The sequence below is a fragment of the Juglans microcarpa x Juglans regia genome, chromosome 4D (assembly GCF_004785595.1).
Source record: "Juglans microcarpa x Juglans regia isolate MS1-56 chromosome 4D, Jm3101_v1.0, whole genome shotgun sequence".
NCBI classification, from domain to species: Eukaryota; Viridiplantae; Streptophyta; class Magnoliopsida; order Fagales; family Juglandaceae; genus Juglans; species Juglans microcarpa x Juglans regia.
In genome coordinates, this window is record NC_054600.1 from 3,536,747 (window position 1) to 3,556,099 (window position 19,353).

A 19,353-nucleotide genomic window follows, 5' to 3' on the forward strand; every position below is an offset into this window, starting at 1 on the left:
GTGACGAAGTGGATGTGAAAGTGACTGGAAGATTGTGATGTTGTATGGTAAAGGAGGTGATCCGAGGAGATGGGTGACCAAGACGAGCATGCCATATTTTTGGTGAGGTCCGTTCGCCAATGAAAGCATGCCGTAAGGGAAGAGTGACATCCGCATCATCAGTTGGAAGGAAGTACAAGCCATTCTTAACGGGGCCCTGAAGAAGTACTTCCTGGGAATGTAAATCCTTCACAAAAAAATCAGAAGAATTAAATTCAAAGAAAATAGAATTATCCAAACAAAATTGTCGAACAGATAATAAATTTTGAGAAATTAAAGGAATGTGAAGTAATTAATGGAGAAGAAAATTGACAGAAGGTGTTGGAAGTAAGTCAGACCCAGAGTTTTGAATAGTAAGAGATGATCCATCTCCAATTGTTACTTGATCTGGCCCGTGATAAGCTGTGGACTCGAGATTAAGATTGAAAAAATCAGAGGTGAAGTGAGTCGAAGCAGCAGTATCTGGAAACCAATTTGCAGATGGTGCGGACGTATTTGAAACATTGGTGAATTAGCTAAGAGAGAAGGAGGAGGTGGAGACTGATATGCGTGATCAAATCGATGATAATAGGAAATAATTGTGTGACCAATGTCGATTGGTCTAAGAAGAAGAAAAGAAATTAGAGGGAGATGGAGAGAAATTTCAACCACCTTGTCCACGCCGAAAGCCATGGCCATGGCTTTGGTTAGGAGGAGTAAAAGAGCCACGCGCAATGGTGGAGTTGGCAGTGAAGGAATTATGGGAAAGAAGAGACAATGTTTGATGTGCAAGACATGATTCATGATTTACAAGAAAACTATAGACCTAAGAAATGGAGAGAGGATCGGGACGCGTAGTGATGGAAGACACTACGGACTTGAAATCGAATCCTAAACTAGTCAAAAAATAGATGATGAACTCAAACTCAAGAAGAGGATGACCTGCAACATTGAGAGAGGTATAGAGTGCCTTGGCTTTGTGAAAATAAGTAGAGATTGAATCGGATCCTTTTTTTAGAGTTACAAGCTGAAATTTCGTGTTCATGAGGTGGGCGGTGGATTGAGCAGAGTATAGATCGTGAAGAGTTTTCCATATTTGCTGAGAAGTGGAGCAATTAAGAATTTGAAAGAGGATTGTCTCGGTGAGGGAGGAATAAATTGCCGACATGATGAGTTGATCTTGAGTACGCTAGGAGGTATAGTTTGGATTGGGAACATTATCAATGATGGAGGGAGGCATGGGAGTGGATCCGTCGACATAGCCAAATAGTTGGTTGCCGTGGAGGAAAGTGGTGATTTGGGCGTGCCAGAATCAGTAGTTTTCTGTAGAAAGTTTAATGGTGATGAGTTGTGCGGCTGAGTTGGTGATAAAAGGATTTGAAGAAGGGGATTTGGGTGGTGCCATGATGATCAGAGAAAGAAAAGTGGGCATTGGCCCTATTCAGGCTCTTGATACCATGTTTAAACTAGTGAAACAATAAGTGTAGCACAAGTGTTTGTAAGAATGCATCAAAGAAAAATATATTTGAATAAAGGTGTTCCTCTTCTCTTACACTTCTTCAGTACAATAGCTCTAATATTTATAGCAGAAATGTATATTTACAAGAGAACTATTCTAGAAGGATCTATAATATTCCATAAGGATCTGAGTCGGTTATGGCATGCTGTTGAGAATGAGTAGTAGATGAAATGGAGGTGGCATTCTATTGAGGGCACGCTGCGGATGCATTGGACTTGGCTTGTGAGGAGTTATCCTCTAAGGCAGGTACACATGCTCTAACAGTTAGGGACTTTTATAACCCCAGATTTGTTTGTAATATATATAGTATTAATCCATCATAAGTGAGGTTATTAATAAAATTAGAGTATCGTTCTATTTTCTAAAATAAAGTTTATCTATCAAAAGTTCATGTTCTAATATTGAGAAAAGAAAATTCCAAAACATATAAAGATTTTCCATACATTGATCAAATTTTACTTTAAGGGGGAAGATATGCATGCAATAGCATGTACACTAATGTTGATAAACGAGTTGATCAATGTATTAACGTTGTGTTTCATACACATTTGGGCCGAGTTTCAGCAACTTGGATCTCGATCCTCGTACCTACAGCTTAAGAAAATAGAGAGAGAGAGAGAGAGAGAGAGGTGCCCTTGGTGGAGGTTGGGGAGTTTCCGATACTTAAGTCAATATAGCTCCTTAGTACTTTGTGCGAGAGCTTAATGAAAGCAGAGACTTCTTCGCACCTGAGGGTCGGCTTTTATACTAGGTTTTTGGGTGGGGACAACCCATACTTTGCCTTAGGGAGCTCATGTCACTTCAACTGTTTGCCTATTCAGAATCATTTAATGTGGCGTGGCTCCTGAGATGATGCCATTAATGTAGCGTAGAGTCCAGAGAACAGTGCCATTAATGCAGCATGGCTCCCTAACTACACTTTAGCCTGCAGATGATCATTGTTAAGCCTCTCCATGCCTGCTGTCAGGAGATTGAGAGTCCTCCACATCTTTCACCCACCTGCCTGTATAGGTTCCCGAGGGCAGTGTCATTGGAGAGTGTCAGGGAGGTGAGTCCCATCTGTCCATCTTTCCCACGTGAGGGTTGCTTCATGGGTTGGTTTTGCTTATGGGCCGAGTACTCTATAGAGGTCTAGTAACTCCTTTAGAGGAGGGTTGTTGGGCCTGGTTGAGCTCTCTCCCCCTCCCCCGATTGAGGTCCCTTATAGGCCTGCTATACGGACTAACGGGGGGGAAATCTCCTTACACAATGCATTATTGTACCCTTCAGTTTGATCAAGAAGCATTCATTTCGATTCTTGAGTTTTTCATTTTGGATAAAAATGACCATTCATTAATAATCTGCCCTTATCAAGATTCTAACTTTTGTACCACGTCAATATCCATAGAATCATGATCACACGTATCCTCAATTATGCCAACTCAATATTCCAAGTATACAACATTGTCATGGTAGATAGTAAAACCCAAAAATATAAATGAAACAATCCTCCCCACAGAATAAAATTGATTTATGGGACCTCCACCGTTTTCAATTTGGTTTTCTAGGTTTGTTTGTTTGTTTTTTTTTTCTCAATTGTCTATTTTTTATTGCATGATGTTGTAATTGTATATATGGAATTAAGCCACCATAGTTGAGAAGCCATAGTTGAGAACACGTGTAAAATGAAGTTATTATTTAGAATAGTGCTACTCATCGTCCCTTTTACGGCCATAATCATCATCCAACAATCTCCTGGCATGATATCAAATGATTGGAAAAGCTTTGTTATTGTTACAAATAGAAGAAGGATACAAGAGATGAAACTGAAAGGAATAGATAATTCTTTATTGTAAAACTATGTCTTGCATATTACAAGCAACTCTGCTTTTATACAAGTAAGTAACTAAGGCTATAAAGGTAAAATCACAATAACAAACTTAACTAACAGAATTACAGTTAATTGAAAATTACTTCAATTTAACTCTCAATAGTCCCCCTCCAGATGATGTGTATATATTATGCATATTCATCTTGGATAAAAAAGAAAATAATGAACTATAACCTAATGGTTTAGTTAAAATGTCTGCAACATGATGAGCTGAAAAGATATTCAAAGTTTTGATTAGTCTAGCCTACACTTTCTCTCTTACAAGATAACAATCCAACTCTATATGCTTTGTCCTTTCATGAAATACTGGATTAGAAACTATATGCAAGGCAGCTTGATTATCACAAAAAAGTAATGATGTTTTGGAATATGTTTGATGAAAATCTGCAAGTAAAGAATGAATCCATGTAATTTCATAGACTGCACATGCCATACATTTGTACTTAGCTTCAGCAGATGGCCTTGAGATTGTCTTATGTTTCTTTGATTTTCAAGATACAAGTGAATCTCCAATAAACACACAAAAACCAGAAACTGATCTTCTTGTGTCAGGGTAGCTAGCCCAATCTGAATCAGCAGATGCTTTTATGTGAACTGAAGAGGATGCTGAGAAGAAAAGTCCCTGTCCTGGAGCCTTTTTGATATATCTTAAAACTCTCAAAGTAGTTTGCATGTTTGTAAGGTATATCAGTCTGCCAATAAGTCTTCTATAGGTTGTAGGCTAACAAAGCCACAAAAACATTTCCTTCTTTCCTTGTGAATAAGGAATAGTCTGACTTGAACTACTGAAAACCAAGTTGAACTGAAGCTGCTGTGAATTTTGAATTCCACTATCTAGATGCCTGTCTTAGGCCATAGAGTGACTTCTGCAATTTACACACTCTAGTGTCCCCCTTTCGAAGATATCTAGGTGGTAACTTCATGTAAACATCCTCATCTAAATCTCCATATAAAAATGTATTGTTGACATTAAGATGAATAAGATGCCAACCATGTATTGTAGTTAGGGACAAAATACATCTTACTTTCACCATCTTAGCAACAGGAGATAAAGTTTCAAAAAAGTCAAGACCCTCCTTTTGAGTATACCATTTTGCTACTAATATTACCTTATATCTCTCAATGGAACCATCAACATTATATTTAATTTTATAAATCCACTTACAACCTATAGGAACTTTATTTGGTGGAAGGTCAGTGAGTTTCCAAGTATTGTTAGATTCTAGAGCAACAAGTTCAAGAGATATAGCTTCTCTCCAATGACTATGATGTACATCCTGATGATAGAATTCAGGCTCTACTTGAGATGAAATAGAAACACTAAATGCACGATGAGAAGTTGATAGTTTGGAATATGAAACAAAATCAGAAATGGTGTAAGGAGTTTTAGAATGCTTACATGACATACCTTCAGAAGAGTTGTTAGAGGTAGAAGCTGCTATATTACAATGATAATTTTGCAAATACTCCGGGGCTTTATGCTGTCAAGTAGATTTTCTCAAACAATGGAATTGAATCACATCTTGGATGTCAATTTGAGGGGAGGAAGTGTTTGAGAAACTGTTAGGATCAGTATTGAAAGGAATATTTGGTGAAGAAGTATCTGAAAGATTATTAGATGTAGTAAGATTTTCAGGTTGAGAAGTATATGGAGGCTGAGTAGTTGTAGTAGAAATTGTTTCAAGCATGTACTAAGGTATGACAACTTGAGATGAGGTAGAATTGGATTGAATGTCAGAACAGAAAGGAAATATACCCTCATAAAAAAAAAAATCTCTGGAAAAGAAGAAGGATTTATTCTCAAGATCAAATAATTTGTATCCTTTTGTACCAAAAGGATATCCAATGAATATACATTTTCTAGCCCTAGGTGCAAACTTAGACCTATTTTGAGTAAGAGTTGAAGCATAACACAGTGAGCCAAAAACCTTTAAGGTTTTCTATGATGGAGGGATTCCATTTAAAACTTCATGAGGTGACTGATTATTTAAAATAGGAGAAAGAATTATGTTGATTATATATGTAGCTGTAAGTATACGCTCACCCTAGAAATTTAGAGGTACATTTGATTGAAACCTTAAAGCTCTAGCAACATTGAGAAGATGTTGGTGTTTGCGTTTAACTATTGAATTTTGTTGTGGTGTTTCTACACAAGATTTTTGATGAACTATTCCTATTGAAGAGAAAAATTCTATCATGTTAAATTCTAGACCAATATCAGTTCTTACATTTTTAATTTTTGTTTTGAATTGTGTATGAACTAGATTATAGAATGATATGAATATAGACCTTACATCTGATTTGGATTTCATAAGATATACCCATGTTGATCTAGAATGATCATCAACTATTGTAAGGAAGTATTGAAAATTATCATGAGAAGAAACTGAGAAGGGCCCCATATATCACAATGTAAGAGATGAAAAGGAAAGGTAGTAGTGTAGGTATGATTAGGAAATGACAACCTTTTTTGTTATGCTAAAGGACATATAGAACAATGATTCATATGTACATCTTTATTTGGACAAACAACTTCTGGAATTGATTTAGAAAGTACTAGCAACCTAGCTAGAGATAGATGACTAAGTCTACAATGCCAAAGAAAAAGTTTTGAGTCTATCACCGAGTTAATATTTAGCAAATTTGAAAAGCTATCAACAGCATTAGCCTGTGGTTGTTGCAGCAGATATAGACCAGTAATTGTTCTACCCTTCTCAATCATCCTCCATGGGATAAGGCCCTGAATATAGCACTCATTAGCCATAAAAGTGAAGCGACATTTCTAATGATTTGTTAATTTGCTAATAGAGATCAGATTATAGGAAAAAGATGGCACACAAAGTACATCCTTTAGAATTAATTTGTCAGGTATTTGAACACTACCAATATTTGTAACTGGAGCATTGTCACCATTTGGAAGTTTCATAGATGAATTGACTTTTTGAGTAATGTGTGTAAAGGAATCGACAGAATGGATTATGTGGTCTGTGGCACCTGTATCTATGATCTAGGTGGTTTGATTGAATTTGTTTGGAATACTGAAAATGGAAGGCATGTATGTAATGAGTTTATACCTGCTGAAGAGGATAACAGGTTTGGATTTGAAGAAACAGTCGCTGCTTGATAATTCTCGTAGGATTTTTTATTGTTGTGGATTAAAGCAAGTAGTTGCTAACATTCTTCTTGAGAGAAAGGCAGTGAATTTGTTGAATCAAGGGAGTACTCGCAGGTTGAGCCATGACTTGATTTGTTGTAGAAAACTTTCCTCTCTGTTGCTTATAACTTGGAAGATAGCCATGAATCTTGTAGCACTTGTCCACTGTATGATTGGTCATTCCACAGTGAGTGCATAACAATTTCTCTTTTCTGCCTTGCTGCTTTACAAAATTATGTCTTGGATTCTTTGGTTTCTTGCTCAAGAAAGCTGCCGTTTGCATGGTAACGATTCTTTAAGATCCAACTTCTTGCTATTTTTCTTCTTGAATGATTGAAGAAAACACTTTTGTGATTATTGGCATTGGATCTAGAATCAGAATCCGACCTTTAATTGTGAAAAATTGTCAGTCAATCCCATAAGAAATTGAATAACATGCTGCCTATATTGATATTCTATAAAGAATTTGACTGCCCCACAACTACAAGATTTCAAAGCCCCACACGTACAATTTGGAATCTAATTGTAGTTAAGAAGTTCATCCCATAGACATTTAAACTTTCTATAGTAAACACTTACATACATCTAATCTTGTGATAATGAAGCCAATTCTTTTTGTAATTGAAAAATCCTTGGGCCATTTCCTTGAGAAAATTGATTCTCCAACTCTTCCCACATCTCTTTGGCAGTAGTAGCATAGATGATTGTTCCAACAATGTCCTTCGATACAACATTTAGAATCCAAGATAAGATCATACTGTTGCACCTCTCCCATGTCTCATATAAAGAAGTGGAACTAACAGGTTGACTTATTGCTCCATTGATAAATCCCATCTTATTCTTTGCTTTCAATGCAATTTGCATTTATCTACTCCATGTATTGTAATTATCCCCTATGAGGACTTGAGAAACCAAAACAGATCCAATTGAATCACATCATTCTGCAAATGGTAAGGATTCCCTGATTGATCAAAGTTTAGGACTTGAAAAGAATTTGAGTTTGGCACCTCGTCTTCCATCGTAGCAGTAACAGATGGATGAAATCCTAAATTTTCACTGATACCATGTTACAAATAAAAGAAGAATACAAGAAATGAAACTGAAAGGAATAGAGAATTCTTTATTGTAAAACCGTGTCTTGCATATTACAAGCAACTCTGCTTTTATACAAGTAAGTAACTAAGGCTATAAAGGTAAAATCACAATAACAAACTTAACTAATAGAATTACAGTTAATTGAAAATTACTTCAATTAACTCTCTAATAGTTATATTACACTCTTAGGTCAATAATTTGATGCCATATCAATTAAGGGATATTGGTAAAAATGATGATTTAGTGAAAACAACGAAATTTGATTTTCATATTTTTGGTAAATTGTATATATATCATTCTTGATGTATTCGAGAATCATTGCAAGAAAAATGATTATTCTAATTAATCAGATTTTTGCCGCATATATCTCATCCCCAATAAACATTATTTTTCAGTGAATTGGTATCTTAATTCCCTTGGTAAGGTTTGGTTTATCCGAAAGAATCCGAGCGTAACATATATATTAGTCAAGTTGATATTTCAATGAGAACTATATATATATATATATATATATATATATATATATATATATAGATCATTTGGAGTGGACCCAACATTAATATTAATGTACTAATTCATGTCTATGATATAATAATAAATTAGAACTACATCATCAAAAGTGAGTTATTGGTATATATCGAATTGACCAGCATGCAGCTAGCTAGCTTCCTAGCTAGATAGTGTGAACTGAATGATGCTCATGATAATATATAAATAAAGAACGCTCAAGGATATGGTTGATTTCTTTGTTATTGGTGAATTAATTAATTATTAATTATTGTGATTGCTTGGATGTTACGATCGATGTAAGTTAATTGGTGTTTAATGAATTACGATCGATCATAAATTTTAATAAAGCTTACTGTGAAAGAACATAAGCTGGAGCTAGGGAATATATTTTAATTCTCAATCACCGTTAGATCATTTAGACTGTGTTCAGATGTTGAACTGAGTTGAGTTAGTTGAGTTGAGATGATAAAATATTGTTAGAATATTATTTTTTAATATTATTATTATTTTAAAATTTAAAAAATTATAATGATGAGTTAAGATGAATAAAAATTGAACCAAACGAAACCTTAGATTTAGATTTAATTATATGTGTACAAAGTAATTAATATTGTCCACCCAAATTTATCTGTTTTCTCCTTCTTTCTCATCATCATCTCTTCTTTGTTTTTTTTTTTTTTTTTTTTCAGTTTCTTTTTTAATTGGTTCTATCTCTATATATCTTTTAAATTCCTGATAGTTTTCACTTTTCATCATGATTTTTCATGCTTATATCATGATTGGAAAAACAAATATGAGCAAAAGAATAAAATTAAGTATTAAATGACGTTATAAATACAGTAAGCTATATATAGTGAAAATGGTTAATTTGATCTATTCAAAGTTCCCATGATTGCACTCCACGAGTATTTGCAACTTCTTCTCGAAACTGGCAATTACGAGAAAAACCTTGGGACCTATATAGCTATAGAGAAATATATATTCTAATTACAAAGTGATTATATAAAAATAATCTCATGTGGCTTGATGTGATTTATCAAATTGTAAAGTTATTTAATTGTATTGTAAAACAGATCTGATGAATCATATGAAGTCAAGTCAGTTTGTGAGTTATACTACTTTTGTATAATTCCTTTTATGACTGTAGCACTCCTCATAACTATACAGGTTTCAGTTCAACTAGGTCATGCGAGCGTGCAATAATTTTTATCAGAGAAGTGCTACAACTAAAATTTTTTTTATAAAATAAATTCATATGGTTTCATGTCGTTAGATCTATTTTATAATCTAACATAATAGTACTTCAAGACACATTAATTAGTAATTTGTGGATTTACCACATACGTTTATGCAGGAATCTTTTGTCGTCAAAGCATTTCTCTTTTCATTAACGTGTGATATTTTCTTTGGCTATAAATCCAACTATTTTTGGCTAATTAGTGTATGTTTTTTACATCTTAATATTTTTTTTTCAATCTCATTAGTATAAAATTAAGAAGTTAAAATCTAGGGTTTATTAATTCGGATATGTACGTACGTGTTGAGAACAGCACTAGTACTACTGTTTTTAAGAACCAATAATATTAGAGTAATTTTACATACAACCGTAAAGTGTGTAAATGTTGTATAATTACTTTGAAAAAGAGTGGAATCTACTATTAAAAAATTTATTTATTTTTATGTGGGTTCCATGTTTTATTTATTTTTTTAAAGTGATTACGTGACGGTTGCATAATTCACAAGTACAAATATATTTTCTCATAATATTAATATCAGAGAATTAAAAGGAAAAAACTTATAAATTGTTATGTTTTCAATATATATATATATATATATATATATATAGTTTATTAATATTTTCAGAGAAAAATAATAAAGCGCATCAAAACAGTTGTATACATTTTAGTGGTCTATGCGCATAACCTTGTAAATCATATTAATGTTATTGTATTAATATAATTTATTTTATGTAAATAACAAGGTGGCCAACCCTCTCATATTGTGCTATGTGGGGCCAGGAAGCGCCCATAAATAATGACTCCTTCAAGGGACCGGAAGTTGTAACTTGCTCTGCTGTTTCTTACCATATTCTTATTCAATTCTGATCTAATTCCTTGATCAGTCTTCCCCTCCTTATTAACTTCCTCATAGTGTCGACATGGGTTGCCAAGAAGAGCCTTTGGTTCAACAAGTCCGCGAGTTGTTTGAGCAAATCTCAAGCCTAAAGAGTCTCAAACCCTCCAAAGATGTCAACATGCTCTTCACCCAACTCGTGCTCACATGCATGCCACCAAGTCCAATTGATGTAACCAAGCTGTGCAAAAGGGTGCAAGAAATGAGGTCAAAACTCATTAGGCTTTGTGGGGAGGCTGAGGGACTTTTGGAGAGCCATTTCTCTACCATCTTAGGTTCATATGAGAACCCTCTTGACCATCTCCATATTTTTCCTTACTATTCTAATTACCTCAAGCTTAGCCTCCTTGAATTCACCATCCTTACCCAACAATATTGCACCCAATATCATGTCCCTAACAAAGTTGCCTTTGTGGGCTCTGGCCCCCTTCCCCTTACATCAATTGTCTTGGCCTCCAATCACCTCACCACCACCACCTTTCACAATTATGATATTGACCCTTTAGCCAATTCAATGGCTGTTCGTTTAGTTTCATATGATCCTGACCTTTCAAAAAGAATGTTCTTCCATACCAACGATATCATGAATGTAACAACTGCTTTAAAAGATTACGAAGTGGTTTTCCTGGCAGCTCTTGTGGGCATGGACAAGGAGGAAAAGGTCCGAGTCATCGATCATTTGGCCAAGTACATGGCTCCAGGAGCTCTTTTGATGCTGAGGAGTGCGCATGGTGCTCGTGCTTTTCTCTATCCGGTGGTTGATCCTTGTGATCTTCGCGGATTCGAGGTTCTTTCGGTGTTTCATCCCACTGATGAGGTTATTAATTCAGTTGTCATTGCACGTAAATACCCAATGCCTACACACTCACTTGAGCAGCAGAGTCTTGGCCCCATGATACTGCCTAATTGCAAGTGTTCTGAAATCCAAGCCTTCAACCCTTTCAACCACGGCAACATGATTGAGGACTTCTCCATTGAGGAGCGCCAACTTTCCTAAACTCCATAAATTTCACCAAGAAATACTCTTGTCTATGATTCTATAATATAAGCTGGGTATTGAGTCATTCAATTGCTTCTATCATATGTTCGTTGCAATATGTCTAACTTGTTTACATACCCACTCGAAGTATGTTTCTATTTTGTGTACTTCTAGCATCTTGAAATAAAAAGGTTTAAATGTGTGTTTCAGAATTTTTCTCTACTTAAACTTTGTAATCTATTTATTTTCAGTAAAAGCTTGACAAGCCATACATGGCAGCTATATATCATTGGATATATATGATCGATGGGAGATAATTAATGTTCGATCTTTTGAATTTTTGTATATATCTTCTTACTAATTAAGTTCTCCATTTTCATAGTTTCTTTTCTTGACCTAAAAGGAAAGGGCGCCCTTAGAAAAGACTTGATTAAGAATGATCACAGTACCGGATTGATCACAACATGAAAATTTGGCATCATTTTTTAATTCAATTGATCATCTCTAACTCCAATCAGTTAACAAGAAACTTTCAGTTATCTATACATGCTGACAATTGGGCATGCTACAAGAAAAATAGATATTTGTGACTATTTTGTGATGAAAATAGATTTATTTTAACTGAAAATAATCATTTCGCTATAAATGCGCGCGCAGAAAGATTTAATTTAGCTGATATCATGTCTGTTGTCTTAAACATCTTGATGTCAGTACTCCACTTTAATCTCTTCTTTGTGGATAACGTATCTTATACATGGTGATATCAGTGAGTGGAGGACAGGCCAGGAGAGAAAGCAGAGAAAAGACCAATTCGAGAGAGACCCATTTTTTTGTTGGGTTCTGCAATATTCATGTTTTTGCAGTTACTACGGGTACTACTGCATTAACGATACATGCAATATATATCATGTATCATATTGGTGGCTATCTTGCTTTAAGTACTGTTAAATATTGGACAGCAAGTTGTTTGGGAAAACAACAATTGTGTCTTGTCATTTTGTCTTAATTTGTTGGGGGAAAACAACAAATATTTCTGTCTACTCCTTTTGTCTACATATCTTCGATATATAATTGGCTCCAATAGGTGGTTAGCTGTATAGGCATGTATAGGGTCTCTTTGAAATAGCATTTAGTATAATGTTTTTTTTAACCACAGTTTGCTTCCGCCATTCGTGAGGATATTAATAAATTCCAGAGGTTATGTCCTCCTTAACAAATAAAAAGATAGTTGTTGCCATTTGTTTGCTTCCAAATTGTAAATGTAAAAGTTTGGCTAGAACTAGGTGACTAAAATAATAAATTTATATAGGATTAGGTGACTAAAATGATAGAATTTATCCTATCATTAAGTTGGTAATTTTGGCTGAATGTAAATTATTTATTAACTTTATCTATAACAATATTAAATTTATCTAAGATGTATTAGATGTTATTTAGATAAGTCATAAGTGGGAAAATCGAGTCTCAAGGAATCTGTACTTATCCAGAGAAGAGATTAATCTGAAATCTGTTACTACAGTGAAGAGTTATCGCGAAATGTCAGCATTCCATTAGGAGATGACTTCGCAACCGTTAGTAGAGTTCTACTGCAGATCAAATTCCTACCAGACTCATTCCGTCAGTAGAGTCCTACTACAAATCAAACTCTCAGATTTGTTCCGTCAGCAGAATCCTACTACAATGAGAATTGATTTTCAAATTGTTTATTTAAGGGATCATATTGGTTAGGATCAGTAGAGATTCAGATCTGAATATTTTCTAGAGCATTTTCCAGTGCATATTTTGTTGAGAAAAATTTTTAGAGAATTTTCATACTGTTTCTCTCAGAGAGTGGTACTTGAGTGTGAGAAAATTATTTTGAGAATTTTCTAGTGTTTTATCTCTCTTTTTTAATATATGCATACTCCATGTTGGAGAATTGATTGGTCGAGTTTCAGCTACTGGAGTTCCACGAGAAAAACCAATATTTGAAGATCATCAGAGGTTCTGGCTGCTACTGCAGTAGAAGATAAATTGATCATTTGTCTGGTCAAGTAAGAGTGTCAATTGACAAAGGTTTTGTAATTGAGCTTTACTTGTAATTGATTTTCAAATACTAAATTTGACTTTTCTGAGTTTGGCTGTCCCGTAAAGTTTTACCTTTAAAAAGTTCTTTAAAAGGTTTCCATTCGATACCAATCTTGGTGTTACGCACTTCGTTTATTTTATGTATTTGATTGTTTATCAAATTAATTACATGCTTGACAACTAACAAATTTGTTGAGTAAATTGATAGATATTCTTGCTGTATTACAAGGGTACTTGGGTAATTTTACAAATCAACTGATCTAAACCCTTGTAACCATAACATCCTATTAATTAAGAAGACATATTTCATTTCATTAAAGCGCGCCCATTTTAGGTTTTTCCGGATAATTAACTCCAAGGTTAAATTACAACATTTTATTTGGTAGGCATGCAGGATCAATTAATGTTATTAATTATAAGCTAAGCTCCCTTTGACATATTAATGAATTAGCAATTGCCCGAAAACATTACATATAATAAACACACGAATGACAAAGCATATATATATATATATATATATATATATATATATATCAAATGATTGTTTTTCCTCCCGGCCAGCTTTGCTAATTAACTTGGTTTGTAAAGGACATTTTCCTATATATGATCAATTTAAGACGTTTTTAATACGAGAACTAATTTAATGGATGATGACTAGTGGAACAATAAACAAACAAGTAGAAGGGTGGAGGAAGAGGAAATTAGGACAGTGTTTTCAGGACAAGACAAGGGGAGAGAGAGTACTCTCGTACTAGCTAGTGGAAGTACTGTTTTAGCAAAAGTAAAGCGTCACAACTCGAGATTAAGGGTGTAATCCTAGCTTGCTACTCATAAGTACTATTTGATCAAAATATGAGACAAAAAAAAAAAAAAAAAAAATCATGTGCCAATTAATTAAGTGATCAACGTCTTAGCAATTAAGTATTGATTAAAAAAAATTATTCTCATCAGCCACTATTCACTATCCCACATCCTACATCATATGAAAAATACTCTAACACCCTACGAAAGAGCTATAGGCTGTGTGAAGTGTGAAAATGAATAGTAACTGATACAGATCATTTCTCATTAATTAATATTGTAGTTATATATAATTGAAGCAATTATATATATATATATATATATATATATATTAATGTATCATGTTCTTTGTTTTTCTTTTTTTTCTAATTTCATATAAAAAGCTTATTGGCATTCTTCTTCAAGTGGCTGCCTACCAACCACATCATTCGAGGGCAAAAGATTGTGTCTGGCCTTAAAATTAATTACCGAAAAGATAAAGGGGATCAATTAGATGCATCATGATGTGCTCATAAACCTTGGCCAAAAAAATAATATATAGTTACTCGGTTAATAGATCTCTCCCTAGTCATGTAAGTGATTATTGTACAATATAATTCCTTGGCAGGTTTTAGTTATTTTACACTCTCCCATAACTCCATAATGTCGACATAGGCTGCAAAGATGTCAACATGCTCCATCTTCCCCCAAACAATGCAGACACTTTATATATATTTCGAAAGCGGCCAGCAATATTGCAGTAGCAAAAGTGCCTTTCGATCTTCTTCCTGTGCTGATGATCCTAATTTCCCTGATGATCTCCACTTTTATCAATCGTCTAGGCAGCTAGCACACATATATATATTCTCACCTCACCACGTTCGACTTCTTATATCATTAACCTGATCTGATTTATCAGCCAGTTCTTCAAAGTAATCATGCTAGCTAGCTAGCAATATGGTCTCAACTCATGAACCTGACCTCTTCATATTCAGTGTTCTTCAGCTCCCTGCTAATGATATGAAGTATGTTATCATTTCGCTAATAATCTGTAACAGTGAAAACAGGCCGATTGAGGAAGTCATGTCCGCTGATCAGAAGACCAAACAATCATCTCTGATCTCTCTCTCTCTCTCTCTCTCTCTCTCCATTATGAATTTTTGTCAGCTTGTTCATCTATGTCTGACATGTTTTGCTACTCCAAACATGCATGTTTTGTTTGGTTTCATGCAACTTCAATTTCAAGACAAAATTAGAAGCCCGGCTCAATCTGTTTTTAGAAATTTTCCTCTTTAATTGATCATTTGGTAATTAATCTAGCTACTAGCGAATAGATCAATTCACATGGCGCCATGACATAATGCGCGCACATTTACGCGTGCAAGTAAGCAACTTCTTTATATATAAGATTGTTTCATCAGCTTGATCTTGCTAAGGTGGTGTTGTCTACTATTTTCGTAGTTATAGACTTGGCAACAAAATTTTTAGCTATATTCAAACGGTATTTCTGCCTTGCAGTACGTTACTTATAATTTGACTTTCATTTTTCTAATTCCAGTAGGATATATATATATATATATATATATATATATATATATATATATGCTGAAGACGCTAATTGGTTTGTTGGTCCAATTCATGATGATTTTGTTGGTACGTTGCTATTGGCGGATGACGTCTTGTGCTTATAACATCTTATTTATCAAGGCGTACCTGTAATTTCTTGTTAATTATATCTATGATCAAGGGGTGTTTTCTTTAATTATCTGTTCATCGACATGAGATATAATGACTTTTTTTTTTTTTTTTTTGGGGGGGGGGGGGGGGGGGGGGGGGGGGGGGTAGGGGGAATTAGCAGCATGCATGGTCCTTGTCGGTCATGATCTTGTCAATGATCTGTGATTAGTTCCAAAATTATAAGTTGGATGATGCTTGCAGGCTAGCTGTTTCCATTTTGTTTAATTTGCATGCATGTTTCAGATCAGTACTCTACCGCCCCTCAATATTGCATGCTTTCCTATCACATCCAATCTCATCATGTAGATCAATTGCTTAATTTGTAACATAATTATTTAATTTGACTTAATTAGCCAGGCCTACATAACGCAAAGAGCTAGATGATCTGTCTTCTTCTAATCTTCTTCTTCTCTTTTTTTTTTTTTTTTTTTTTTTAAAAAAAAGAAGGGAGTCCAATATTAATTAATACACAGGTTAATTAAAATGGGATAATTAGTAGTGGTGGGGAAATAATAAAGTGAGTTTAATTAGAAGTGATCTGCAAACTAGGGATAGCAGGCTCATGATGATTAAATACTTATTTTTTTCAGCACTCTCTTTCATGACAAATATCTCACAAATGAATAAGAGCAAGATCAGGCGTTCTATCTATTTCTACATCAAGCATATGATAGATTTTGAGTGAGTTACATCAGATCTGATCGATAGAGTTAGCCATATCATGTGTGTGTGTGTGTGTATATATATATATATATATATATATTAAATTATGATGTCTGCATGATGAGATCAACTAAAACTCATCAGTGAAGTAGTACTACTTAAGCCTAATTAATTTCTTCATAAACTTGTAAGAGGATTCTAATTACCAACATTAATTTTTTCCATGTATAATGCCTTATATATATTATATATATATATGTTTCTGTTACAATGCTTCCTTCCCCAATTATTTGTTGGGAAAGTTGACAGAAATTTGAAGCAATCATGCACAGAGTAATTAATTAATTAGTAGGATTAATTTCGAGGGATAATGCAATTCGTTAACTATCTAATAAGCTGTATTTTCTTAATTATTACATATATAAATACATGATAGCAACATGCAGTAGATGATCCTCGAGATCGATCTGTACTTGATTTAAGCATAACTTGACGATCATATATACTAGTTGGAAATGGCGTATAATTGCTTGTGGCCCCATCCATCAAGCTGTAAACAGCTTAATTTGTAAAATTAGCATAATGAAAAAGTTCAAAACTTTGTCAAATTTTATTGCTTTTCTTGTTGGAAATAGTTTGCCAATGATCAACCTAGCTAACCTTGGCCAATTACCTGAAAACTCAACCAACTTGTATTATCATGTCGATCGATTAGTTAGTAGCTTCTTAGTATGATTAGTTTAAAAATATAGATTTTTTCCTTTTGATTGATAAACAATAAGAATTATTGCATTATGTTACATGATTAATAATGTTGGTGAACAATCCAAATGAATCCAAAGTATGTTCACTTCAAAGGCATTTTACCATTAAGTTAAATGTACAATTGTGATCAATTAAAAAAAATTGTCATCCAAAGTATAATGATTCGAACAAAGTGATCGGATTCACAAATCTGGAATTATCTTATAATTGCATAAGGCATATAGAGTTGACACTACATGTTAATTTTACATCTAGTTGCGTGACAGATTTGAATAAAAGAAGTCAAATTATTTAAATTTTTATGAATCAGACAAAAGTAAATTCACAAATCCTGAATTATCTTATAGTTGCGTAAGGCATATGGACACGACACTGCATATTAATTTTATATCTAGTTGCGTGACGGATTTGAATAAAAGAAGTCAAATTATTTAAATCTTTATGAATCAGACAAAAGTAAATTCACAAATCTTGAATTATCTTATAGTTGCGTAAGGCATATGGACACGACACTGCATATTAATTTTATATCTAGTTGCGTGACGGATTTGAATAAAAGAAGTCAAATTATTTAAATCTTTATGAATAAGATAAATGTAGATCCAGAAACCCTAAAAATTTAAATAATAACTCAAGTATTTAGCTAATATCCATATGATGCGGGCCCCACAATACCCCTAGCTGATAACCCCTTTAGAGGACAAGAGAGTGTATTTAATTTAACCTTGAATAGTGTCTTTATAATACCACTTCTTGTTTGGAAGTCTCTCCGATAACCCCATAGTGTCGACATTAGCTGCCAAGAGCTTTTAGTAGAAGAAGAGTTTGAGATGGTGAGCAAATCTCAAGCCTCGAGAATCTCAAACCCTCCAAAGATGTGAACATACTTAACTTGTGCACACATGCATATATGCCACCAAGTCCAATTGATCATGTAACCAAGCTGCTTGTGCAAAAGGGTGCAAGAAATGAGGTCAAAGCTCATTAGGCTTTGTGGGGAGTCTGAGGGACTTTTGGAGAGCCGTTTCTCTACCTTCTTGGGCTCTCATGAAAACCCACTTGACCATCTCCATATTTTAGTTCACCAAGCTGCTTAGCTTCATTTGAGTTCACCATCCTTGCCCAACACACTGCACCCATAACCCTTTCAAAATTGCCTTTGTGGGCTCGGGTCCTCTTCCCTTACCTCAATTGTATTGGTTTCTATATTTCTAATCACCTTGCCACCACGACCTTTCACAATTATGAATCATGATATCGATCGACCCTTTAGCCAATTTGAAGGCTATTCGTTTAGTTTCATCTGATCCTGACCAGAATGTTCTTCCATACCAATGATAATCATATCATGAATGTAACAACTGCTTTAAAAGATTATGAAGTTGTTTTCTAGGCAGCTCTAGTGGGCATAGACAAGAATGAAAAGGAGCTTTGCTCTATCCGGTGGTTGATCCGTGTGATCTTCGTGGATTCGAGGTTCTTTCGGTGTTTCATCCTATTGATGAGGTTATTAATTCAGTCGTCATTGCGCGAAAATATCAAATGCCTATACAGTAGTGCTTGTCCCAAACATATCATGTACTGACATCTAAACCTTGTATCCGAACCTATTTTGGGAAAGGGAAATACTCTAACCATAAAGGAATTATACAAAAGTAATCTCATAAACTGATATAGCGTAATGCAGTTTATCAGATTGTAAATTTACTTCCATTGTAAAGCAATTCAACAAATCAGATAGAGTCACGTCAACTTGTGAAATTTTTTTTTGTGATTCCGTTGTGAATGCAGCAGTACTTTTTGAGAAATGGGCAGTATTTGATCAGATTCAACTCTCAAGACATCCATTTATGACTGCTGGACAAAGCAACAAGGAACTGGCTCCTTCTGTCATGCACAACTAGTTTACTTATAGAATAATGTTAGTCTTACCACTCTTCTACTATCTTTTTACTATTCTTTTTAATTTTTTAAATTTTCTTTTTAAATTTTCTTTTACTTAATAATTAAGAAAGTGATTATTAGTAAAATTGTATATTTTTTAAATTTTTTCGTAATGATTA

The 19,353-nt window shown here is 34.2% G+C and overlaps 1 protein-coding gene and 1 pseudogene across 1 annotated transcript; both read left to right on the forward strand.

The window, feature by feature from the left end:
* The first annotated feature begins 10,217 nt into the window (after window positions 1-10,217).
* Window positions 10,218-11,490, forward strand: LOC121259610 (nicotianamine synthase-like). The gene has a single exon (XM_041161245.1). It carries the CDS (start codon window positions 10,325-10,327, stop codon window positions 11,294-11,296), a length of 972 nt encoding a protein of 323 aa, XP_041017179.1. The 5' UTR covers window positions 10,218-10,324; the 3' UTR covers window positions 11,297-11,490.
* Window positions 11,491-17,040: 5,550 nt separating this feature from the next.
* LOC121259602 lies at window positions 17,041-19,175 on the forward strand (annotated as a pseudogene).
* Window positions 19,176-19,353: the final 178 nt, after the last annotated feature.